At 39.9% G+C, this 25,628-nt stretch overlaps 1 protein-coding gene across 5 annotated transcripts in view; it reads right to left on the reverse strand.

The window, feature by feature from the left end:
- Positions 1-325: 325 nt before the first annotated feature.
- LOC102298896 (collagen alpha-1(XX) chain) overlaps positions 326-25,628 on the reverse strand; it is a 34,374-nt gene continuing 9,071 nt past the window's right edge. For 2 of the 5 annotated variants that reach the window (XM_042227153.1, XM_042227152.1), the window contains exons 4-42: positions 24,988-25,131; positions 22,131-22,310; positions 20,649-20,834; positions 20,057-20,224; positions 17,442-17,561; positions 17,204-17,368; positions 16,880-17,038; positions 16,595-16,767; positions 15,542-15,671; positions 14,837-14,982; positions 14,446-14,575; positions 14,060-14,199; positions 13,287-13,413; positions 12,590-12,729; positions 12,364-12,496; positions 11,511-11,656; positions 11,245-11,374; positions 10,729-10,845; positions 9,851-9,997; positions 9,665-9,721; positions 8,605-8,643; positions 8,356-8,494; positions 7,943-8,085; positions 7,618-7,727; positions 7,205-7,363; positions 6,995-7,072; positions 6,737-6,823; positions 6,601-6,654; positions 5,853-5,948; positions 5,295-5,348; positions 5,154-5,207; positions 5,016-5,069; positions 3,782-3,853; positions 3,664-3,699; positions 3,445-3,511; positions 3,135-3,323; positions 2,960-3,037; positions 1,620-1,781; positions 326-1,105 (exon numbers count right to left, since the gene is read on the reverse strand). In XM_042227153.1, the coding sequence (XP_042083087.1) occupies positions 1,077-1,105; positions 1,620-1,781; positions 2,960-3,037; positions 3,135-3,323; positions 3,445-3,511; positions 3,664-3,699; positions 3,782-3,853; positions 5,016-5,069; positions 5,154-5,207; positions 5,295-5,348; positions 5,853-5,948; positions 6,601-6,654; positions 6,737-6,823; positions 6,995-7,072; positions 7,205-7,363; positions 7,618-7,727; positions 7,943-8,085; positions 8,356-8,494; positions 8,605-8,643; positions 9,665-9,721; positions 9,851-9,997; positions 10,729-10,845; positions 11,245-11,374; positions 11,511-11,656; positions 12,364-12,496; positions 12,590-12,729; positions 13,287-13,413; positions 14,060-14,199; positions 14,446-14,575; positions 14,837-14,982; positions 15,542-15,671; positions 16,595-16,767; positions 16,880-17,038; positions 17,204-17,368; positions 17,442-17,561; positions 20,057-20,224; positions 20,649-20,834; positions 22,131-22,310; positions 24,988-25,131 (4,538 nt within the window). In that variant the 3' untranslated portion in view covers positions 326-1,076. The remainder of the gene's footprint in view (positions 1,106-1,619; positions 1,782-2,959; positions 3,038-3,134; positions 3,324-3,444; positions 3,512-3,663; positions 3,700-3,781; positions 3,854-5,015; positions 5,070-5,153; positions 5,208-5,294; positions 5,349-5,852; positions 5,949-6,600; positions 6,655-6,736; positions 6,824-6,994; positions 7,073-7,204; positions 7,364-7,617; positions 7,728-7,942; positions 8,086-8,355; positions 8,495-8,604; positions 8,644-9,664; positions 9,722-9,850; positions 9,998-10,728; positions 10,846-11,244; positions 11,375-11,510; positions 11,657-12,363; positions 12,497-12,589; positions 12,730-13,286; positions 13,414-14,059; positions 14,200-14,445; positions 14,576-14,836; positions 14,983-15,541; positions 15,672-16,594; positions 16,768-16,879; positions 17,039-17,203; positions 17,369-17,441; positions 17,562-20,056; positions 20,225-20,648; positions 20,835-22,130; positions 22,311-24,987; positions 25,132-25,628) is intronic. The other 3 variants (XM_042227155.1, XM_042227154.1, XM_042227156.1) reach the window with 3 other exon arrangements.

Here is a 25,628-nt window from a genome sequence, read left to right on the forward strand (position 1 = left end):
GTGTTATTTTTTTCCACCCTCCTAACAGAATTTCATTACATTATGACTTTTTGTTCCAGTGACACAACACAAAACTGCAGTTTTGCGTTGTTGGGAGCTTTTAAGGACCAGCCTTGAATCTTACAGATTTGATAAGTGAAGACTGGATGTGTAGTGAACAGAGCTCGGATAATCTGGACAAATTATGCAGGCTGCATCTGCAAATCAGAACTAGCTTTAGATTTGATGCTGGCAGACAGGCATGCATGTCTCAGGGTGATTACACACTAACACATTGTGATTAATTACACACATTTTTATACATTTTATTAACAAGATTAAAAAAAACATAGAAAAAGCAACAAAAAAGATACACCAAAAGAAATATTATCTGACACTGTATTTCTCTTTCTTTTATACACAAATTCTTGTCACCAAAGCTTTGAAAATCATTAAATGTAAACACAAATAAGCAATTAGAATTCATACAGTTTAAAATAAACATGGATATCCAGATACAGTTAATATAATTAACAATATAATAATTATCATACACGTGGAAAGAAATGTTCTCACAGCATCATTTATACCATGGAAGAAAAAGAAGCTTTTCCACCATGGATTATGCAATTTCATTCTTCTTGAGGCAGTTAAGGTTAGAATGGCAAATGAAATACACAGAAAATAACATATGCAGCTAAACTATTTGGCATTGATACAGTGCATGAATACAGAAACGTGGCAACAAAGATTTCAGTGCGAATACATTGTTTAAGGCAAGACTTTACTGATCCCACTGGGAAAAGATCTCTTATGAAGCTATCCATCAACTGGTAGGTTTTGTACGAAAAAGCTCCCTAATTGTTCTTAAGTGAATAATTTCTTAGCTGATTTGAAACATGAGTGAAGATTTTAATAAGAGAAGAGAGAGACACAATCTTCCCTTACTATTTTCTTTTTCAATGCAGCAAAGCTCTTCAAACCTCTTCAAAGTTCTTTTGTGCTCCAGTGTCAGTCTTTTGCTCACTTCCAAATTAACCAGTCATTTCCTACAGATGTCAGTCACCTTACCACTGCCTCCTGCATGTTTTCTCCATTCAAGGCTGGTAGTCATCATAAGAGTCTTCTGTGTGAAGAAAGAAACTTGAAAAGGATGCCGAATAAGTGAAAATGATGTCAAAGTTACCCAATTCTGTCAAATGAGAAGTGCTTTGCAGCTTTGCATGGCTCACAGCTGAACACAGTCCACAGTGATTTAGTCACGTGCAGCTACTAAAACAAGCTGGTTTAGTTCATCTCCTTTTAAGTCAACCATTCTTTAAACCATCTGTCTTCTGATTGGCTGCACCTCATAAACGTAAGGTGTGGACAGCAGATTGGGACTTCAGCACTCTCAGCCAAAATGATCATATTACTATATAAGAAACACCACCACCACAACAACAACAACAAAAAAAACACACACCAGAATGTGAGACTAGAAATCCTGCCTACTGTAGCGCTCCTCTTACACCAGACAAACATGCATGTACTTACACATGTACTTCATTAGTTAAAACAAAACAAAAAACAGGCCTGGATCTTCATACTCATTACATTCCCAGGGTTGCATGATTAGTAGCCTTTCTCTAGCTGCTAACCTGTTTGCTGAGGAAGCATGTGGCAGCCTCCGCTGTTGTCACAAACACCCGGTGGTCCAATCTCGCCCGGCTGACCTAGTGTTCCGGGGATCCCAGATGGCCCCAGCATACCATTTTCTCCTTTGGGACCTGGGATTCCCAGCTTAGACTCACCAGGAGGTCCTGTGGATACACATTTTAAAACAGTAATACTACATTTTATTTTAGGTGCTTATCAAAACACTCATGCTACGAGACAGTCAAAAACAAGGAGTTTATCATCATTCATTATTAGCACATATAGCAACGGCTGCTTTTCCAAACAGCTGAATTCTTCTACTGGTTCACCACAGGGTTGTTGTCTCTCTCCTCTACTATATTTTTGTACACTAATGACTGTCGCAGTACACAGGCTAACAGGCATTTCATTAAATATGCAGCTTACAGTCATTGTAAGCCTTCTTCATGGTGAAGAGGATTCCCATTGGCCTGTTGTGGATGAGTTTGCTTCTTGGTGTGATCAGTCATTCTTAAAGATCAACACTTTGAAAACTAAGGACATGGTAATTGACTTCAGGAACCATTCCCCCCATTCTGCACTGACAGTAGTAAATGGTGCAGCCATTGAACTGGTGGACAGTTACAAGTATTTGGGAGTTGTTCGTTATAAGGCTCTGTCCTTTGAGTCACGTCTTGCTGCTACAGTGAAAAAGGATCAACAACGAGTGTACTTTTTAAGGAGACTGAGAGGTTTTAACTGAATGATGACCCTTTTTTATAAAGGTTTTATTGAATCTGTTTTAATGGTCTGTATCATTGCTTGGTATGGTAATGTGTGTTTGAACAATAAGACCAGACTTAGTAATCTGGGTAAAGTGGCTGGTCAGATTTCAGGGAAGTCTCAGGTCCAGCTTGTGGACTTTTTTAACAGGCAAGTGCTGTGGAAGACAACCTCTGTCATGTTGTGTTCAGACCATCCTTTCTTTAATAATTTTCAGCTGCTTCCCTCAGGTCGTCAATATAAAGTGCTTGGAGTGAAGACCAAGAGACAGAGTGTCTTTTGTACCTGTTGCTATTGTCATGGATATTAACACTAAACATAAGGGTTGTTGCCATTACACATTGCACTTTGTTGATGACAAAATTTGGGCTGTTCTCTCTGGGCTTTTTAAAAAAAATATATTTATTTATTTTTTTGTGTGTGTGTTGTCTTTGTTTGTTTTTGTCTTTCTGTTTATGGACAGACTGCAAATCAACTTCCCACTGGGGACAATAAAGTTACCATTGACCATTGACATCATTTCAAGTTTGGTAACTTTGAATGTGTGTGTGCTTTTATTATGTTACTTATACAGAGGTACCTGCTAATCCCTTGACCCCTGGGTGACCCTGGACATTGGACCCTGCATCACCTTTGTCCCCAGGCACACCTTTCCTTCCTGCAGAGAGGGAAGAGACAAATCAACGTGATAACTTTTGTTAAACATCAAACTGTAAGTGATGTTTTGCTTCCAACAAACTATCTACTAAGCTTACCTTGCTCTCCTGGATATCCAGGCCTGCCAGGTGTTCCACTTGGGCCTACACGACCCTGTGAGCCCCTCTCACCCGGTGGGCCCTTGGGCCCTGGTATTCCTGGTTCCCCTGGAGGCCCCACTGGCTCTTCAATTGGAACTGGCTTACGACCGATCTCGTTAATGAACATGTCGAGTTTTAACACCTCCTCTGAAAAAGCAAAGAATAAAAATGTTTTGGCACTCTTATTGGACTCTTCCTCACAGTGAGGAGGGCAAACAGCACTGCAGACAGTATGCATTTCTGACATGCTTGCTTTTAGAGTGCTTACTATGTACTAGTTGTTCACAGGCCTGTGTGACCAGTTGGTAGATCATAGCCATGGACTGAGGTTCTCCCTGTAAAAAAACAATCAGAGTTACAAACTGTTTGTCCAGATAAAGTCAATTGAAAAGAAACTGAAACATTTTAGAAGGTATTTAAAAAGAAGATCAGATGCCATTACAGCTGATCTATATAAAAAAAAGAAGATAATGATGATATAACACACCTTTTCTCCTCTTTCCCCTTTATTACCTGGCAAGCCCTGTAGTGTAGAGTGTAAAGATAAATAACCAGCTGTAAGGACAGGTCAGACTTTTATGTGATATTTATTTCCTAGGTCTTACCGTAGGTCCCACAGGACCTGGGGGGCCCCTTTCTCCTATAGGCCCTGGGTATCCTGGCATTCCTTGGAAACCCTGTTTATACATGATAGATAGAATATGCTAGATGCATAAACCTACAGTGAGTCAGACACAAAGTCCTGATAGCAAACAGTTTTATTATACACACACCACATGTTTGTATGACTTTACTTGATAAGGTTAGGACACATAAAAGAGCAGCTCATTACACCTCACTAAGGAGGTGAAGAACCGGTTCCCAGTGGTTCCCCTTGGAATTGTTAGTCTGTTTGTCTATCAATCCCACTTCCCAAGTCCACTTTCACTTGCGTAATTAAATAACATACTGCATTAGTTTTTAAAAAAGTGTACTGTGTAATATGTGTAATAACTACTTTTTCTGAGTAATGACCAAACACTGATCACAACGGAGAGGGGAAATACCTCCGACATGCACAAACATTTGACCACACAGCATGCAAATCATTTGCAACATATAACGTAACGTGCATGTAATGTCTTTGATATGTTGCTTAGCAATGGTGGTGACTCTCAAAGTGGAGCCAATGAGAATCCAATGAGTATCAATAAGAGAATTGATAAGGAATTTAATTAAAGTGATACCGATAATTGAATAGGAATTGATAAATTGGTAACAACTTCAACCTCACTGTATAAAAAATAAAAGAACCAAATGAACAGCAGTTGAGCTGAATGTTGTTTTCTGTGTTGAACTACAGTGACCGTATTTCATTTCAAAGTTTGATTAAACAAACCCACCGGCACAATGTACATTTCAAATTCCTTTAATTTTAAATATGTTCATATTGTTTATTCTTATTTAATTCACTTAATATACAGAATTCACCTGCTTGCTGCTTACATGCTACTACTGCACATTCACCTAATGTATATATTATATATGATGTTCTTCCTCCCCCCCTTTTTTGCACAAGTCGAGGAGCGTGTCAGGTTACATTTCACTGTGTGTTATACCTGTATAATTATGCATGTGACAAATAAAGAACCTTGAACCTTGAACAAAGATACTTTGTCCTGAGAGTGGTGCTAGAGGACAGCTTGTGTAGTGTCTAAAATGGAAAAGGTTCGTTCACAGTCTAAACTGTTCCCTGATGATAAGATGCACTTTCTCAAACTCAGTGTCACTGCCCAAACTTAAAATTGGCAGCAAAGGCAAAAATGCATACAAACAGATGAAGATGTATTTACGCTTTACCCTGGGTCCAGTGATGCCGGGTGCGCCCATGTTCCCTTCCACACCTCTGATGCCCTGTGAGAGATGTAGCAGAGAGATGAGGACAGAAACAGAGCTCAGCTTGATGCATTCTGTGCTGACTGAGATCAAGCAGCTCACCTTGGCACCTGCAATTCCCTCCTCCCCTTTTTGACCTGGTGGTCCTGGTACCCCCTAGAGAGACAGAGTAGGTTGAGACAGAGAGCTGTTAGAAGCAGATGGTTAGGTTCTGGTGACTCCATTACTTCACTTTAAACTTACCTGCACTCCCGGTCGCCCAGGATCTCCCTTCTCTCCCCTTGCTCCTGGTGGACCCTAAAGAAATTAATACGAGTACGTTTTTGCACAATAAACTATCCACATGGATGCACATACATTTGTTTGGCAAAGCTTTCACCATAGTTACTGTATTGGTACACATTTAACCCTCTGGGTTCGTCAGATGGGCGAGTCCAAATGACATGGTTTGAAGTGCAGACTTCAAACTATATACCAGCTTTTAAATAGTGTTTATATCCCATCTAAAATTCGGGTTATGATAAATAATTTTCAGCATACTTTTTCCTGAGTACTGTTGTCATGTTTAGTGCAGGAAGAAACAGTAAACACTGGACTTTGTAAGGACAGTGCTTCCCTTGCAGGCAGAAAAAAAAAAAAAAAACGACAAAAAACTGTGTAGCCGGACACATTAGGTTGTGCTGAAAAGAAATGTTACAAAACAAGGCAAAGTAAACCGTTTCTAAGGTGAAATATAAAGGTAAAATCCAAAGTAGTCAAACACAGCCAATTATACCCTGGACCCCAGAGGGTTAAATCTACCTTTTTGCCCTGCATTGTAATGCCTCGTGGCCCGATGCTGCCCACAGGTCCAAGGCCTCCCTCAAGTCCAGGATTTCCTGGAGGACCTACTTCTCCCTGAAAATAAATAAATAAATAAATAAGAGACTAATTCAAAGAAAAGTGAGACTTACAGGTAGATGGTTCTGGTTTCAACAAACAATCTGAGATATTATTTTATGTTATGTTCTCATGTTCATGAGTCTGATTAAGTTCCCTTCCACTGTCAGTTGCGCATTGATGTAACACTCATTTATTGTGTATTGTGTATGCGTTAGTCCCTGTAGGGAAATTACTCCTCTGCATTTAACTCTTTCACCCAGTGAAGCAGTGGGCAGCCACCAATGTAGCGCCCGGGGAGCATTGTGTGGGGACGGTACCTTGCTCAGGGGTACCTCAGGGTAGCCGTTCCAACCTTCAGATCATGGGGCAAACACTCTACCTACTGAGCGATCCCTACCTACACTGTGACTGAAACTACATGGAAACAGCTGTTCAACAGCTGCATTTGTATTTTTTTAGCTGATTCTTTGCATATTTTCTTCAGGGAATATTTAATCGTTAAAAAAAAAGTAATGCCTGTTTGCTAAGTCTCCTCTTGTGGCAGGAGCAGCAGGGTTTAAGCTGTTCAACTTCTCAGGCAAAATGAGAAAAACCTGACTGTTATACACAAACTTCTAAATAAAGCCATGACTGCATCTGAAAGGTCTGAATAAAGCTTTCAGCTCACCTTTTGGCCATGTTCTCCTTTTTCACCTTTTTCGCCACGAGGGCCTGGCTTCCCCTGGGAAAGAAGACAAAGAACTGAGTGTTTAACAGTGAGGAATCATGCAACAAGTACTCTGGGTGTGTTTGAGGTGACATACAGGTGGTCCAGGGGGACCAGGAGCTCCAGGGACGTCAGAGGAACAGGTACAGGTGTACGCAGGGGCAGGGCAGCTCTCCTCATCTCTCTTACACAGACACAATAATAAAGATATTAAGTGAGCAAATTTACGCTGCTCTTAGAAAGGTTCTCTCAATGTTGCACCACCACTTGGTAAAAAAAATCATGACAGCTATATGATTTTTTTGTGAAATAATAAGGGTTGAAGAAAGGTGAATGTAAATATTAGCACACTGACCACTCCAGGCAGGTCACAGCAGGTATCCTCTGAAGCCCACGTGGTGTTACAGACGATTTCAAAAGACTGCAGCTGAAACTGGAAGTGATGAAGAGCACAGAACAGACATTGAATACAGGACAGAGGAAGTGATCATCCACAGTTTTTAAAGGTATGTTTAGAGTGCATTAATAGGCTGAGCTAGAATTAATATCAAAGAATGTTAAATACCGGGGCTGAGCCACTGTTAGGTCCTCGGGTCTTCACCAGTTTTCCCAGCATCTCAAATCCATCGGTGGGCAGGTTGCCTAGAGGACGGGCTGGCCTCTCACCCACGTGCTGACAGTCCACAGACAAGGATACACTCACCTGGCTAACAGAAAGGTGAACCTGCCAAATGGAAGAAAATGTGCCGTTTAGGCGTCTGAGGTCTAAGTCATCATATCTACTAACACTAACCCTACCTCACACTTTGGGAGAGTCTTCCTCTCACAGTTCAATGAAATGCAGTGGGGTTAAGTTAAATGATGATCCTAAACTGCCCATCATTAAAACAAATGTGAGAGTGGACGGTTATCTCTCTCCCGGTGACCATAGGGCGCTTCTCAGCGTAGGGTAGCCTATTTTCCTAGTTTTACATTCACCTTGTGGAAACTGCCATAGAACAGCCTGTGGACCTGTGGCTGGTCAAAGGTCAGCTCCTGCACTTCACCTCTGTAGTCCAGACTGAAGTATAACAGGTGCTTGGTGGTTGCTGCAAAAACACAAATACACAGGATAATAAGGTCATCATTTGTTATTTCCTGTAAAAGCCACAATAATGAGCTTAGGGAGGTGAGTTTACAGAAATGTGTTCACTTCTGTTCTCTGTTTTTGTTAAAGAACAATGTAGACGATTAAGGGACTGCAACAAGTCCAAAGACATGCTTCCAGTGCAGGAGGCGGGAAGGTGCAGGCAGTGTTACTCACGGTCAATCACCACTCCCATCTTTGGCTGGAAGTCATTGTCTGTGAGCTGCCAGAGAGCAAAAGGCTCCCTGGGTGTATCCTGCAGCATTCGGAAGGCAATGCTGATGGTGTGCTCTGTGGAGAAACCTGCGGGGTGGATAAACCTGGAAGGATGGCAAGACAGACCGCAAGATTCACTTTTTTCTATCACTGACTAAACACATTTCTGTGAAAGTTTACATAATTTTCCTTTCCATGCCTGAGTCTCACAAGCACAGCACAAAAAAGGACCATGTGATGTTAGGGTTGGCTTATGAGACATGCTACAAAAATTTTGAAAAGCATTGCATTAGTGTCTATGTCAGTGAACTGGTGTTTACTCAAATTAAAATACAATGACAAAGAAAAGGTGGAGGACTGAAAGAAATTCTCACTTGGTGCTCTGTGTCAGTTGGACGTCTCTGTACAGAGTGTAGGTGGGGAGCGTGTTGAAGACAAAAGGCTCGGCTGCCACTCCCTCCACCGATGAGTGAGCTCTCTGAGTCAGACCAAAGGCTTCCATCATGTTGAACCCTAAACCAGCACAAACGTAACAGAAACACAGTGTGGTGCTTCCTTCGTAGTTGTTGTTGTTGTTGTTGTCTTTTTAAGTTTCAGTTTAAAGGGAGGACAGCGTGTCTCACCTTTAACAATGCTGTTTCTGATGGTGACTTCAGGGCACACTGCAACACAAGAGTGTAAAAGTAGGCAAAAGCACTGCTGTATGCTCGGGTTTTATTCAAAAACAGTGTGTACACACACCAACTTTCTAAGAAATATTTCTTAGAAAACTTATTGTTTACAATTTAAAAACAAAAGTGATCTCCATCATATTAAAAAGCTTTGCATATCAGCACCACAGTCATTAAAAAACGATGCCCATTCTTACCAGAGGTCAACACTTTCACTTAATTTCTTTTTATATTAATCTTGAAGTTATTGTTTATTCCACAACTGCCCGATTATCAAATGGGCACCTCCTTCCTTCATTTATTCTGGTTTGTCATTCTTCACCTTTAATCTCACCTTTAAACATATTCTAGGTTAAATGTTTATTATTATTATTATTATTATTATTATTATTATTGTTGTTGTTGTTGTTGTTGTTGTTGTTGTTGTTGTTGTTTTTATTATTATTATTGTCTAATATTATTATTATTCAATTTTTTTCTTTGTGTTTTTGTAATTTCACCACAATCTACCTTAATACCGCATTTATATCTAAAAATATGGAAACACGCTAGCTGTGAATAGCTGGTGTGCACATGTCTATTTACAGTGATTCAGTCACTAACATGCAGTAGTAACAATAACAGTGTCTAGTGCACATGGTCCGTGAATCCGGTGGTAACTTTGACGGCACCCCTCTGATTTTTGTGCGCATACAGGTAAATGATAGTGTTGGTGAAAACTGATTGCTGCACAGGACTGGAACATATTATTGGTGGGCTATTGCCTTTCAGCTGGATTTTGATTCATGCAAAGACAGAAACACACGCACACACACACACACACACACACACACACACACACACACACACACACACACACTCACACACACACACACACACACACACACACACACACACACACACACTCTGACTGGGGAATCTGCTGAACTCGTGTCTTAAATTCAGCCCAAAATATTTCATAGGCTACTCAGAAGAAGTTGAAGATAAAGTATACGTGGATCTAAAGATTTACCTTCATTGTGGATAGGGTACATCCGGGGATGGATGGCAATTCGGGCTGGAGCTGCAGCTGTAACAAAATTGCATTGAAATTATTTATATAGAATAATATATTACTGTTCATACATAAACTGTGAATTAAATTAGTTTTTGTGTTTGCTGGCCAATGATCATCTGTGTTTCTGAGAACATGTCAGACCTGTGGGATGGAGGATGGAGACTGCCGGGCCTTCTGCTGAGCCGAGAAGAGAGTGCACACTGATGCGATACAGAGTCTCAGGTTCCAGACCAGTGAAACAGTGGCTTCTGCTGGACTTACTCACAACTTCTTGCTTTGATTGCTTGTCTATGCACACATGCACGACAGAGTAAATTGCCAGCAATCACTGTATGTTCTGTTACAACTAATAACTCACATATAATATATATATATATATATTATATATATATAATTATTTTCCATATAAATTATGAAATAGATTTCTTATTTTTTGGATGTTTTGTCACATCTTAAATATTTCAGATGATGAAAAACATTTAAATTAGACAAAGATAACACAAGTAAACACAAAATGCAGTTGCTAAATGAAGGGGTTAATAATTAAGGGAAAAAAAACCTCCAAAGCAGGTAGACAGCAGCAATTCATGGTTCTATTTACCGCAGCAAGTCTTCTAGGTCCTGAAGCAGAAAAACAGCTCCAGATAATACATTACCACCACCATGCCATATCAAAAAGCACCACTGAACGACACAGGAAATCATTCTGTCTGCATCCCAAGTCTGCAATTAATCAGGCCTGAGTGTGTTTAGTGAAACTCAACTCAGCTTTCCAAAAAATGTAGTTAGTTACAGTTAATTCATGATTTAACAAGAGGGGCAATCTTTTTCTTTTTTTTTTTTCACAGGACCAGGGAGGTTTCTCTAATCTATGAAATCATCATTTAAAAACTGCATTTTGTATTTACTTGTCTTATCTTTCTTCTAATATTAAAATTTGTTTGATGATGCAAAACACTAGGAAATCAGGAAGGGGGCAAACACCTTTTCACATCACTGTAGACATGATTACAGAATACCTTTTACATCCTGGATTACAATACGATATCCATCAATGGCAGATACTGGTCTCCATGACACACAGATACTGGAGTGGTCTGACCTGACCACACTCACACTGCTTACCCGCAAAGTGGCTAGAGAGACAGAAAAAAAGGAAGAAAACAAGCAAAAAACAAAACAAAGCCAAAGAATGTCATCTGCACACTAGCATGGACAATAAACGTAGACACAGTGCACCCAGTAATTTTTGAACTTACAACCAAGTATCAAGAGCAGTACTGGTATTGTACTGGTACTGGCTGCTGTCTCATTGTTCAGAGAGCCCATCATTATGCAGAGAAAGGAATCTGTGTCTCTGGACCAAAATGACTGTACGTGTAGTGCTGTAGAAACAATACTGCCCAAAAACATATGCATATCCCTCCTGTAAGGGTAAAGTAATGGGGCATTTGCACTTTTTGCATGTAAACCTGTCGCTCTTCACTGGAAGTTGCACTTGAGCTGTCTTGACATCTTTCCCTTGTTTGACTCACCAGTTTTGCCCTGAGCTGAACCGCTGCCTCCTTCTCTGTTGTGGTACTCAGCAGTGACCAAGATGCTGTAGCGCGTATCTGGCTGCAGTGACTCCAGCATCACCTGCTTCTCTCCACCAGGGACCAGCACCTGCAGAGAACAAACAACACTATCATCCCAACACAGTCAGAACTCATTTAAAGTTTTGGGACTTATGGAATTCTGACACATGACAGCCGGCTGAAGCCCAGGAGAGGTGAAGATGTAATGACTACGACCCACTCACAGTGTGATCCTGGCTATCAGCTCCAGTCAATGCTGTGTAGGACACGCGATACTGGAGGACATGAGCATTGGGAGGTACCCAACTGATCACCATGCTGACGGCAGACTCATCAGAAACCGTGAGGCTGGTTGGGCCTCCACCAGACACTGCAGCAACATCATAGAAGAGATAAAGTACCACAGCTAACGACACTTAACCCTCACTTTGTTCCTTTATAGGAGGAAATTATTTTGGCAGCAAGGCAAAGTGTTTTTTAGACAATAAATGTAAAGTATAACAGAGAATTTGATACTTTGATTTGATACTTTAACCTCACTACATTTATTTCATAGCTCAGAGTTCTAGTTACTCAAAGATGAGAATTTAGATGTGAAATTTAACCTTTAAGTGACTAGTACTTTGAGAACTGCCATCAATTACACAATGAAGTTCATTTACTTACAGGTTATTGTAGTAGTAATGCTATATTGTACAGAATATGACACGAAGGGCTGCTGACCACAGAAAAGTAAAAGGTAACTGGGCCTAAAGACTAATGGGAGAAAAACAAGCTTTCTGTGATTCTATGATTTTTATTTCTGTGTTTTTGTGGTAATCTTGGACATCTTAGGTTGTCTCATTACTGTCATATATGTCTTATCATTAAAACACTGGCTTCTAACAACTAACAGTGTCTCAAAAATAATGTAATAAATAAACAAATAATATGGATGCATGACTCAAATGCATGACTTTTAACTTGTGTATTTTTTAGGCTGAACACTGCTGCTAATGTGACTTAGGTAAATGGTTTCATCAGGCTCGCCCTTCCTGAGTTTGAGAAATGCTCAGGATCAGAAAATGTGTGACTCACAGGTGCTGTAGCGTATGGCCACAGCTTCACTCTGAGCTCCATCTCCATAGAGTGCAGACAGTGAAATCTGATACTCCTTATCATCCTCCACCCCTCCAAGAACTGCTCCTTCACTGTCACCACTCACACGCAGCTGAAATACACAGCAGGGACACACAGGACAACAGTTTATATCGTATTTTTTAATTCATAATATGTACTCCAGCAATCCAATAATTTTCCCCACCTGTCTCAGGTCGCCTCCACTTAGGGAGATCCACTTAATGAGGTAAGAAACAACATCATCAGCTGCAGCTTCCCAGCGCACCATGATGTCACTGTCTGAGAAATTAGTTACCCTAAGGTCTGAAGGAGGAGGCACCTTCACTAGAAGAAAAGAATAATGTGTATGGAAATAAAAAAGAGAGAGAGACAGCTACATTATGACATTTCTCATTATTAATCAATAACATTTACAGTACTGTGCAAAAGCCTTGAGCCACATGCTGAAGTATTTCTTTGGACATTATCTGTTTTTTCACTCCTTTTTAGTCCAGTTTTTGTACCTGACCATTTTCTGAGGAATGCTTTGTTTTGTTTTGTTTGTGGAACCACTCAGCACTGACCTACCGATCATTCAAGAATTTAAAAGCATCTAACGCAATTGATGAACCAATACTGTGTCTGCACATAACAGAACACTTGGGAAAGAACCGATTTTTAATCTTTAAGCACTTTTTTACTAGCAGCCTGCAACAAAAACACACCATTTATTCCCATTTCCTCAGTTCAATCTATGGAAAAAGAGCAAAGATAGCAAAGATTGCATCAACAAGTTTATACCCAAAAAACTATTAATAAAAAAGACAACATGAAGTCAGTTTGATATAACAAATGTAGCCTAAGGTGATGCCTTCATGCCAAAAACAAATATTTTGTCTCACGTGTGGTGACGTTACTGGTGAGCGCTGCAGACAGGCCTTGTGCGTAGTGAGACTGAACAGAAATGAGGTATCTGGAAAGAGAGGAAAGGTTCTGCACCAGCACTGAGTTCACTCCTGTCACTTCCACCTGGAAGGATATTTAATATATATCAATGACTGACATGGCTGAGGCAGCATTTCATTTATCAAACATTTTGAACTGTTAATGCAGTAAATGGGACAGAGCACAGAAGCTTCTGTACATTAGTCTAAAGTACAGAAGCTACACTTTACTTTATTAACTTTACTAAACCATTAACTATCAGAGAGAAACTGCATGACTGCAAACATGACTCACTTGTCATATCAGCCTATTTAGAGCACAACACTGTGGCGGTGGTAAATTACAAGTGGTAATTTAGTACTTGGCAACAAGATGTCAGACCTCCAATAAAGCACAATTCTTTGCACAATATTCAAGAAAACTGTCCCCACTAAAGATGGAAACATCTTTCATCACTTGAGGCACAACCACACCATAGAGTACAACCAGGTTAAACAAATGACTCCACTGAGCATCACTAGTTAGACTCCATATGGCAGGAAGAGCACACTTTTACTGATGAGTTACCGATGGTAGTAAAAATGAGCTTTTAGAAACTGGTTAAAAAACTTGAACCCAGATACAACATGCCATTTTATTAGGTGCTAATGAAATTGAAATTGTGTAGTCTCCTGAAGAGTTACAAGGTTAAGTTACCTATCCTTTAAGACTGGCTTGTTTGGGAAGGTACCTGCTTGACATCACTGCCGTGGTTGGTGCTGTAGGTGATTCTATGGCCGGGGACATCCCCAGCCCCGGGCACCCAGCTCACCTTCATCATACTGTGGGTGACCATCGGGAACTGAACACTCAGTGGTGTTGGGAGGGGGACTGCAAAGTAAAAAACGAGAGCAGAAGAACTTTGAAAGTGCACTCAAGTGTACTGAAGTAACTTTGGAAAGGTACAGTTACCAATGTCTATATTACAGAAGGCTGATCTTTGACCATTTTAGCAGAGGAAACAATGGTAGAGTGCAGAACGGTGGAGAAGGAGAAATGTTAAAATAGGAAATCATAAAGACACAGTGTAAGTGAAAGTGAAAAATCCGGTCTTAGACTGTTTAGATAATGTCTCACATGTGGTGGTAACAGCAGTGACAGGGTCGCTGGGTTCCTCCTCATAAAGCGCATAAAGAGTGACAGAGTAGTCTGTGGCTGGCAGTAATCCTGCCAGCTCCACCACAGTTTGTTCTGCACCAAATTTCTCCTGCAAATACAGAAACAACATCATTCATCCATCTCATTACTGAGCGCAGTGCTTTGTACTGGGACTGTATCTGCCAACATTAGTGTAAGGCTGAACACTGATGTTGTGATGTGGTAATAGGCCACTAGCAGTCAGTAGTCTAAAATGACGGTGAGTTATTGAAGATGAATGTTTAGGAACAATAAGCTGCAATTACAAGGTATTACTTTTTTCTGTATCATTAACCAGCAGCAAAATATAGTCAACACATTCTGTCATCACCTCCTTGGCATCATCAGGCTCTCCGTGGCTGAGTGCTGAGTACAGGATCAAGTACTGTGTTGCGCCGGGTGCAGCACCCCAACTCACTTGCAATGTGCTGTAAGATGAAGGAGTCACTTTCAAGTTGGCAGGCATGGCCAGTGGCACTAAGAGGAAAACAGACATGTCTTTGTAGTATACACACTTTTGAGTACTTTGTTTGCTGACTACACATGGTGTGTAAAGTAACAGTGACAGCAACCAAACTTCCATGGGTGTAGCTTTAACTTTAACTCCTTTAAATAATGAATCACATGTGTAACTGTACTATTATAACCTCACTATGATGCTTGTAGTATATGTATGTTTTTCCCCTAGATGTGTTATTCAATCTGGATGAAACTTACTATATAAACTGCCCAGGGTACCAGTATTATTAATATCTATATAGCTTTAGGGAATTATTTTTATAACACTAAAAGCTGTTTTTGCCAACTCACTATATAAGTGATATAATGAAAATAACATTTGACTGTTCCTTGTTATCAGCAGAATATAATTTAAGGGAATTCTGCTGACTACAGCAACTTCATACTTACTGATACTGTAGCACCTATGACAAAATTACCACATTTCATAAAGGATGGAGCTGGAATTACTCTACATTTGTGCTAACTTTCTATACCTATCAATCTTTAGCACCTTTAACAGTGATGCTAGTCTTACATGTTGTGACAGTCCCTCTGAGCGCTAAGCCTACGTTGTCCTCATACACGGGAAAGATAGAGACGTGGTACAGAGTTTGAGAGGAGAGGCCTTCCAGCAGCACAACAGATTCTGAGCCAGGTAACACCACCTGGAAACAAAGCACTGCTTAGACTAATAGTCTGAAAACATATCATACATAAGACGTGACATACATATGATCGATCCGACAACTAAACCCAAAGAATATGTAGCAGCACTGGATAGTATTTGCTGTTCCTCTAAACAAGGATCTTATTGTTGCTGGACAGACATAGCACATGTTACATGTTCTACACATTCTGGGGGTTTTTATACCTTATGAATCATCTAGGAATATACATATATACATCTAGGAATTTTTGTAATAGCAGTGAAGTTCATTTCTGGACCTGGAAATTGTAAAATCTTCACATTGACAGTTGAGATTTGTTTACATAACCATCCTTGTGCTATAAACCCATATGGCAACAGTGCCTGTGAACCAAGCAGCAGCCTCTGTGGCTAGAAAGTGAAAGTGAATGCTCCAACCCCAGAACTGAAGTCCAAATAGCAACATGAGACAGGCTTCAAAACAGGGGAAAAAACCTTGTATATCAAAAATGAACAGACCACGATATCATCCACAGCTCAGGAGAGGCCTAGCAAACAGTTACAGGTTAAAACCGCCTTTTTTCACATTCATCTCTCAGTCAAGTAATGTAGAACTTTAAACCACATTCACATTCATAACAGGAAATAAGTCAGAGGCTGAAATGTTTTATGTATCAGACAGTAAACAATGCTTTTTAATAAGGAGTTAATAGGATACTTTTAAAGTCAGGTGGTTGGGTTGCTCTTTTGTTATGTTCAACATTTAGCTAGCCCCTACCAGCATTAACATTTATGCCTCAGCTCAACCTTTTCATCCAGATATGATCACAACCATATTAAAACAATCACAAAGATACCAATAGCAAAAATGCTAAACTTGATGTAGAGTGGTGCCTAACCCCATTTTTATTTACAGCATGTGAAAAGAGGCAAGATGCTAACCTCCTGTGGACTCTGACTCTCAGCACTGTGGTACACAACTCTGTACTGTTGGACCGGCTTCACAGGATTGGTCCAGTGAAGCTTCACCTCTCTGGAACCAAGTTCTGAAAACCGGAGATCAGTAGGACTGGGGTAGGAGAGGGTCGGATCTGCTGTGGAACCAGGCTCCATTCCTGGACACACAGAAACACAGAGCATTAAATCTCCAGGAAACATCTGATGCCATTAAAAACAACTCAGTTTAAGGCAGAAAAACATAGATAGCTACAAAGATGGGTGGCATACGCTTTGTGATGCCACGCTCCTCTATCCTCCCGCACAATATGTGGACCAGGCGTGCCACCAGCTTGCTGAGCAGAGGGAAGTCATTAACATTGTAGACATTCAGATCCACTGGCTCTGAGGCCACTTGTCTCAACTCCGCTTCATCAGCGTTCTTTACACCTGAATAACACCAAGTTGTGCGTTAGTTTAACCAGCTAAGGACATAACATGTTAAAATAAGTAGTGGAACCCCTTCTGAATCTAGTCTAATGGCTAAGTAGTTTTAGTCTAAAGGCTAAATTGAAAAAAGGAAATCACTTGACCTGCTCTACTTGCCCATCTTACCGACAGCGATGATTTCAATGCCTGCATTTTTCAGCCGGGTGGCTGCAGCAATGGCATCATCCTGAGATTTCCCATCAGTCAACAACACCAGAAAAAACGGAGTGTCAGATCTTGCACCCGCACTGGACCTCATGTTCTCCTCCATGACATGGAGTAGTGCCTGACCTGGAGACATGGTTAGACACTGACAAATGCACGGTACACATGCAGTATCAAACAGCATCAGCTGAGTGTGTACCTGTAAATGTGTTTCCTCCCTTATATCTGAAGTTCCTCACTGCCTCCAACAGCTGCTCTTTAGAGGTGAAGTTGTTAAGGTGCCATTCTGTGCGTGGGTCTCCACTGTACTGTGTCAGTCCTAAAACAAAGATTCTAAATTATACATGATTTTATCATCTATGTTAGTTCATAACAGACAGAATCAAAAAGACCGCCAAGTTCTTCTCTGAGTGATCCATTTCAACATGTCTGTGCTTTAATTGTCCTTACCTTTTGTTGTCACCTCATAAACAACAAAAGGTTGTTTATGATGCTGGTTTTACAGCATTTTTTATGGAAATAATGGGTGTAAATAGTGTTGTTGCACCTTATATGAAGGCAGCACAATATGATAAAGTGTTGCACACATCAGGGGATGATGACATGAAACCTTGGCATGGTAAGTAAAAGTCGATATTTTAATAACTTAATGCACAAATGGGAACAAGCCAAATATTGATTTGACTTGTCTCTGTTTGAGCCCTGTGATAGCCTAGCAGCCTGTTCACAGTGTCCCCAGTCTCTCACCCTATCACAGCAGGACTTATTCAAGATGTTTACTGTCATGTACACCGCAAAACACAAATAGTTACGCAGAGCAATGGAATTCTTACTTTGCGGGTTCCCTTCACATGACTAAAACAAAGTATCTGTATTATATCTGTGACCTTGACTTTATTAACAGATGAAGAAGAAGATGAATGGATAGATGTGTCATGGTCCGTGGTCCTGTGTGTGGAATGTGTGATGCGCGGGTAGCCACACCCCCAGGCTGGGCCATCACCGGCACACCTGTTCTCCATCGGGGTGATTACCTGAAGAGCTACTTAACCTGGCGCTGATGGATGCTCCACGCCAGTCCGTTAATCACCTCTCTGTGGTAACTAGACTCCCGCGAAAGCGTTGCATTAATATCTTGTTGGAGCTGCGTTAAATCTGCTTACTTGTGTCTAGGTTTCGATCCGGCATTCAGCGTCTGCCACCTGCCTGTCCTCCTGCTCAATTGGATCACCCGGTGCATCATCTGGCCCATCCACTACCTCCACGGATTTCCCTCTCACGGACTTCCCTCCCCAGCTCCCACGGTCCCGCTCTAATCGTAAGCCAACTGGTCTAACTCAGTTTTGATGTGTTTCCTCCGCTTCCCAGCTCCCTAGTAATCTTCTCCCCTTTCTGTTGCAGCCTCCCACGGACCCGATTCCGGCTTCCTCGCATCATTGTTTCCCCGGGTTTTTTAGTTCCTCGTTTTGCTCCTTTGATTTTCCCGGGTCGCCTTTTGTTATTATAATAAAGTGTCCTTTTCTGCTAGCGCTTGAGTTTGCGTTTGGATCTTTTGTGCACGTGCGCCGCGGCGCATGACAAGATGGATATTTCGTTTGTATGAACCATGGTAGAACTTATTTTATCTAAACAAATAAACACATGTAACATTAGTTGGTTGATTTCTGGACCAAAAAATTGAATTCATAAATGTTCACAAAGGATGAAAATAAACTAGTAATATGACACATAGCAGCTCATACACTAACCACTAACAGGGAGGAGCAGCGAGCCTTGGCTGCCATGTGGGCACATTATATAACCCCGTTCTCCTGGTCAGCCTCTTCCCACATGACGGTCAGATATAAAATATCGCAAACGGACTTTGAGAAATGTAGGATGGAAACTTTATATAGACCATTAATAATAAACAGTTAATTCATAGTCAAGTCACCGTTAGTTAATAGTTTATTACTATTAATAATCTATGAAATACTGACTAATAACCTTTATAAAATGGTTAATAGCTGATTTGTAAACAATGTAAACAATACCTGGATGGTTACAGTAACATTTCAACATATAACTATAAAACTTTAATAAAGACTGCGCAGTGCAGCAATAAACGTTGCATGATGACTCAATAGCAGTCACTGTAACAGCTATTCATTATTTATATGCTTAAAATAACTATGTTAAAGGAAACACTATGAACCTAGTCTATGAATCGTTCTTTGACTTGTTAACTTTTGCGAGCTGTTTGGTTAAGTATACGTACCAAATCTAATTCATTTAGGAAAACAGGCGCTTTGAATTAAATGAGAAAGCTGTAGGCCCACGCTAAAGAATACAAACATTTGTGTGTATTTGTTGCCCTGAGACTGTGAACAGGTTCAGGATCAGGGATCAGTAATAAATAACAAAAGTAGCTGGAAAATACACCATAAAGCATATAAAATGTTATGTGTGCTGATGACAACAGATTACAATTTTTATTACATTACACATTTGACTGTGTATAATTTATATTTTTTACAAAGTATAAACATGAATTATAAAATTATGTAGTAGTAAATTATATGTGAGCAATAGTGACAGTAGTAAATCTGTGAGTATAACAATAAAAATAACCTACAATAACAACCAGAAGGCCAGAAATGTAATGAGCAAAGCAAAAAGAGAAACAGAGTGATGTCAATACTCCTGCAACAGTGTGAATGATGATGTCAGGACATCTACAGTGTGGCAATACTACTACTTGAAATCTACTATGACTTTCACAATGTTAGTGATGAGAAATGTTTTCACCACCATACTCCACGCTCTGTTTCTCACCGATCTGAATGTGATTCGGTCCAATGTGGAAAGGTGTCACTAGGCCCTCCAAGAAGTCTCGGATGCGTCTGAAGTTAATGCGTCCGATGCTCCAGGAGCCGTCCACCAACAACACGATGTCTGCAGCTGCATTGCTCGCACATTCAAATGGTTTCCTTGAAGACATACCTTAATAAATAACACAAGAAGCAAAGGATGTAAAGAACACACGTACTTTAAATGAGGAAACAGATGGCACCAAAACTGTTTTTAATGTGAAGGCGTCTAACTATTGTGTACGTGTGTCGACATGGTGCACAGATGCAGGAGAGAGCTTTCATGCATGTGAACGTCTGTTTCTTTCCTTCGATTATAAAGGAGAGAGGCGAAACAAATGCCCTGTAGACAAACAGAATGGTCTGTCATTATCGCTTAGCTGTCCCTCCCCCCTGTAAACACTGTCATCACATTTCAAACACTTACTGTTAAGTTACAAGAGAAGGAAGCTGGTGGAGGCCAGACATTACTTTAGTTTAAAATGACTGATCACTGCTATTGTGATTGGAGATTCTGTCAGGTTTATGTAACACTGGAGGGCACTGTTTATCGGTACCTGGCTGGGTGGGAAATGGGCTCTTTCGGGGTTTCTCCTGAGCTGGTTCACCCTGTGTTGTTCCCTGCTCCTCCTTGTTCTCCATCTTGGAACGATCCCGCTCTTTCTTCTTCTTCCTCTTCTCTTTGCCACTTTTCTCAGGGGTCTTATCTGGGAGTTCAGAGGGGGTATCTGTAACTGGAGGCTCTGGAGAAGAGAGGTAATAGTAACCACTTGGGTGGGGTTACAGTAAGATAAGCCAAAATTGTTTAGGGGACCAGATGAGGCTGTGCATGACAAGAAATCTGATGACTTTAGATTAGTCTGAGCTCATAAGCATCAAAGGGAAAGTGAGAGAAAACCTTCTTTAGCTGTTAACAAATAAACATTTTCATTTCATGATAAACATTTGATAAAGTCAGAAAAAAGTCCACAGTTTTCCCCAGTAAGTATTTTGACTTGTTTATGAAACTGTGTGGGAGTGAATAGTTGCCAGCAGCCAATGTAGTGCAAAAGAAAACATGTATGACTATGGCTCAGATTATGTGAGCTTGTTGCTAGCTCAAGTCAGTTTTGTAAGCATTATCCATGAAAGAGACAAAATATATGTGTCCTATCTGATCACGCCACTGGCTGTGTCCTTATTCTGCTTTGTGTTGTTTTGTGGTAACTTTTACCCAAAACACTAATATCATCAGCAAAGCACGTAGTATTCAGAGATCTGTTATTCTGATGAATAATAACAAACTAAAACTAACCAACTCAAAGTCCAACTCAGGGCAACTCAAACTAACCAGTCGTGGCAAGAACATGTTGTGTGCTCTATGTTTTTGTTTTGTGTGGCTTTGTCACTAAGAGCTGTCAGAAAACACCTTAACCCCCCAAAAAACGTACAGGACTCACTATTTTTTTAATATAGAGTTATGGTCACAAGCTTATACACTCATCATGGGCATGAATGTCAATTTGTGGTTAATTTTTCTTTCCATCCTCAATTACTAAAATAATAATTAATCAATTAAATGAATTAACTAATGAATGAATTCATTACTTTAATTACTGAGTGCACAAGGTAGAATTTATTTGGGATTTTCGAGATTTTTTCAAAGTTTTTGACAGTAAAACCTTTTTCTAGAGGGCATTTGAGTTGTCCATATGGGAAGCTACAAATCTCAGTCAATGCTCAAGGTGTCAGTTTTGGAGCAGGGGCCTCTTTTCATAGTTGGCGCCCTCTCTGTACATGGTGCACAGAGCTAGATAAATATCCATGGAACCTAAGTTGCTTCACACGCCATTATTTAGGAAACTAATAAAGGATTACACTGGAGCAAGCACAATATTCAATAAACTAGTGGCCGTGATATAGTGGTCACTACTATCCCTTGTGACCATAGCAACCCATTTTATAATATGTTGCTGCTTAAAAGGTTAGCATCAAGGGAAAACATGAGAGTCTAAAATTGTCAACAATAATATTTAATGCTATCTACCACCATAAACTACCTGTAGTACTGGCAGAGGCGGGAGTGGTAGTCGTAGGTTCTGGATACAGAACTGTTGGTACATCCAGCAGAGCCTCTGTTGCATCTTCCAGTTCTCCTGATCCTGACCCACCTGGCAACAACTTCTTCCTGTGCTCTCTGGTGCCACTGCGGATCATCTCCTCCTCCCGCAGAGTCTGCACTAGAAGAGAGAAATGTTGATCATCTGTGTGTATGTATACATGATATATATTATATATATAATATTTATATATATATATATATTATATATATATATATATATATATAAATATATATAATATATATATATATAATATATATATATATAAAATTCAATTGAACTAATTTGTCTATATGAAGGTCAGTTATATTTCTACTGGCAGAAATGGCTTTTAAAAATTGACGTACACAGAACACAAAAAAAGTAAATCCACACTACTCTTACAGATAATGTGACAAGTTTAATATTTAAAGCTCAAACATCAAAACAACAGTCTGCTGAGGAAAACAAGTTTCTATGATTATATAAATGTCAGTATTCGGCATGGTGGCCCTAACAACCCTAGTGCAAATAACATAACTAGTGTGTTAGTCATAACATTTTGACATACATCAGAAAATCCCAAAAGATCTTAAGTGGCTTTTATAACGCATGGACCTAGAAGTGCACTGGATAATGTGCCTGACTACAGATGAGGAGATTCTAGGTTCAACTCCTAGTTAGCTCTAAAAACCTTTACAAATATCTCTAAAAGAACAACAGTCGCTTTGCCAAAACATGCCCAATCTCATTATTTGCTGTTAGTTTCCAGCACGAGCAAGTCACAAAGGAGTTTACATGTTTTTATTGTCAATATGAAAATTAATTCGAGTATTATTGCATAAATTCACAGGAACATGATAGTAAAGCAGTAACAACGTCCAGGACAGAAACAACCGCGTCATGCTGCAAACACAACATCAGCTTTTTGGCAGCATCTGCACAGAAAACATGCTAACACAAAGATAGCCAAGAATCCAGAGTGAAGATAAAGGTTAGTGTATGCTGATCCCAGCCCAGCAGCCAGACCCCAAACTTCAACAGACTGATGAGCAGTCAACATGCAGCCTGCACTACTGCCTGTTCATGCTTCTAAAGTAGAATCACCATGACAATCACTTTGAAGTGTCAGCTGGTTTTCAGCTTTGTTTTGTGCTGTCAGCTTTGTGTTCACACATGAAAGTCAGATTGTATGTGTGTCTTCATTAGGATAGGGATTTGTGTTGGTGTTTGGGACTTTAAGGTTTCTATTGTTAATGGTAACTATGTGACAGTGTTTTAGGTGATTTTTAAACTAATTAATAAGTAGTGGAACAAATTACTTTTTTCAGGCAAGTAATCAAGTAAGGTATTGCATTATTTTTAAGAAAAGTAACAAGTAATGTGTAATAGGCAAGTTTTTTGAGTAACCACCCCGACACAGTTCTTAACCTTTATGACGTCTATCACTGAAGAGCATACACAGCACTGGTCAATAACACATCCTTGAAAGTTGAGTAAACTTTAGCACACACCATTCAGGAATCACCAATAGATCTTGTGTGGATTTTGCAGCACATGCAGTTAGTGGTACAATGGATTACACATGTGACTACAACTCAAACTACTCTAGACTAGACTCATGGTTAAAGGTCAAAGAACCTTTATGAGCCCACTGTAGTCACTTGTGTCTCCGGTTATTCACTGTGCTAAAAGTTGCTATAATTCATATGCAAACACAAAAGGAGAAAAAACTGTAAGATCTCCAAAAGTCTTTTTAGCATATCTTTGTCTGGAATTAAGGGACAAAAATTCTCAGTTAAACATTTATTATGTTTTCTATGTTATATTGTGAATACAAAATGGGTTATTAAGAGCTGCAAATGAGGATGAAAAGTAAGAATTGCCTTGACACAGTAACAGTATTAAATAAGTAAGGGACCCTGAGGGAGTAAAAATAAGATGAAGACACATCAGGAAAGAATTCCCAGACTGCCATCATTCCAACATGGCAGCCGGTGTTCCGAATTTCCAAGTAGAGGCATTTTCTGGCCTGCCTGGACACGCTTACCTCGACACAGTAATCTAATACTTCTTTCATCCTTTGCAAGCAGCCAGAGGCTACATGAAAATATAACACAATCACATGAGAGAATCATTTACACCTTTACAATATGTCGACTGTGAAAGGGACTCACAAACTGGGGAGGAAAACAACCCAACGGGCTACAATGCCCGAGTCTAAGCCTCCAAACACAAGTGACCCTTCATTAAAATGAATCCTACTATTTCTGTCATTAGGAATTAAATTAAATTAAATCTGCTATCCTCCCTGCAAGCTGCTCCTGCTTAAACACAGTCACGCAGTGCGGGTGACTGTGTGAGGCTCTCTGGCCCAGAAAGCCATCATCGACTGTAACGTTACCAGTAAGTTTGTGTCAGAAGGCGGATTTACAATCCTGGAGAAACACTCAATCCAAGCATGTAATCCAACTGGTAATATTAGTACTCAGCCACTGTGAGCGTGAGGTTATGGGCTTGCATGTGTAAAAAAAATGATCTTCAGAATATTATATAAGATGACAGCTGTCACTCATTTAAACATTACAATCTACATGAACCTCTTGATTACTCTCAATAACTCAAATATATTTATTATCTCCTACTACTATCTCTGCTCAACATACAAAAAGCTTCTTACTTACACTGTAAGTAGGAAACTTAGTTTATATATAAAACTAGTATATAAACTTACTAAATACTAAATATATAGTCTCACAACAGACAGACGATTTTAAATTGTCTCCATTTCTCCGATCAACCCTGCTGTCTTTCTTACTTGTGAATCGTCTCTTTGCAAGAAGTTTCTCTGTCGTCCCATTGAGCACAAGGACCTGGAGGTAATATTCCTGACTGGAGTCCAGACCTGCCACTGTTGCCCGGCCCCGGGTGGTAGTCAACATGAGCTCTGGCTGTGGCACCTCTGGAAAAAACAAGCATTTGGGGTGACTAATCTTTCTATATATGTAAAGCAAATTATATAAAAACACATCACTGTGTGACATTGAAGACAGAGTTTGCATAACTTGAATTATGCTTGAATTCAACAGGAAACGTAATAGAAACGGCAACTATTTGTGAAGCATGTTTCTGGAGATAAATAGTCATTAATGAATTAAAATTGTGATGTATCAACTTAGAAAGTTCATATACAAATTACTGATTTCAAATTTTAGAAACATGTGAGCTTAAAAACTTACCAGCTCTGCAATTTTGACATCACTCCTTTGTTTGCCTTCGTAAGTCAAAACTTTGACTTCTTATGTATAATTCTGACATTCGAGGTCAACATTTTTACTTCTATATTATATTTTATATAATATATTTTAGTGGATCATGCAAAACTAGGCAGTATATTTTTTATTGCTGAAGTTATTAAGTAAGCAATAAATCAGTGAACAAAACTTCATACCACTGCCA

Source organism: Haplochromis burtoni, unplaced genomic scaffold, assembly GCF_018398535.1.
Source record: "Haplochromis burtoni strain Fernald_Lab_line unplaced genomic scaffold, NCSU_Asbu1 Contig_246, whole genome shotgun sequence".
NCBI classification, from domain to species: Eukaryota; Metazoa; Chordata; class Actinopteri; order Cichliformes; family Cichlidae; genus Haplochromis; species Haplochromis burtoni.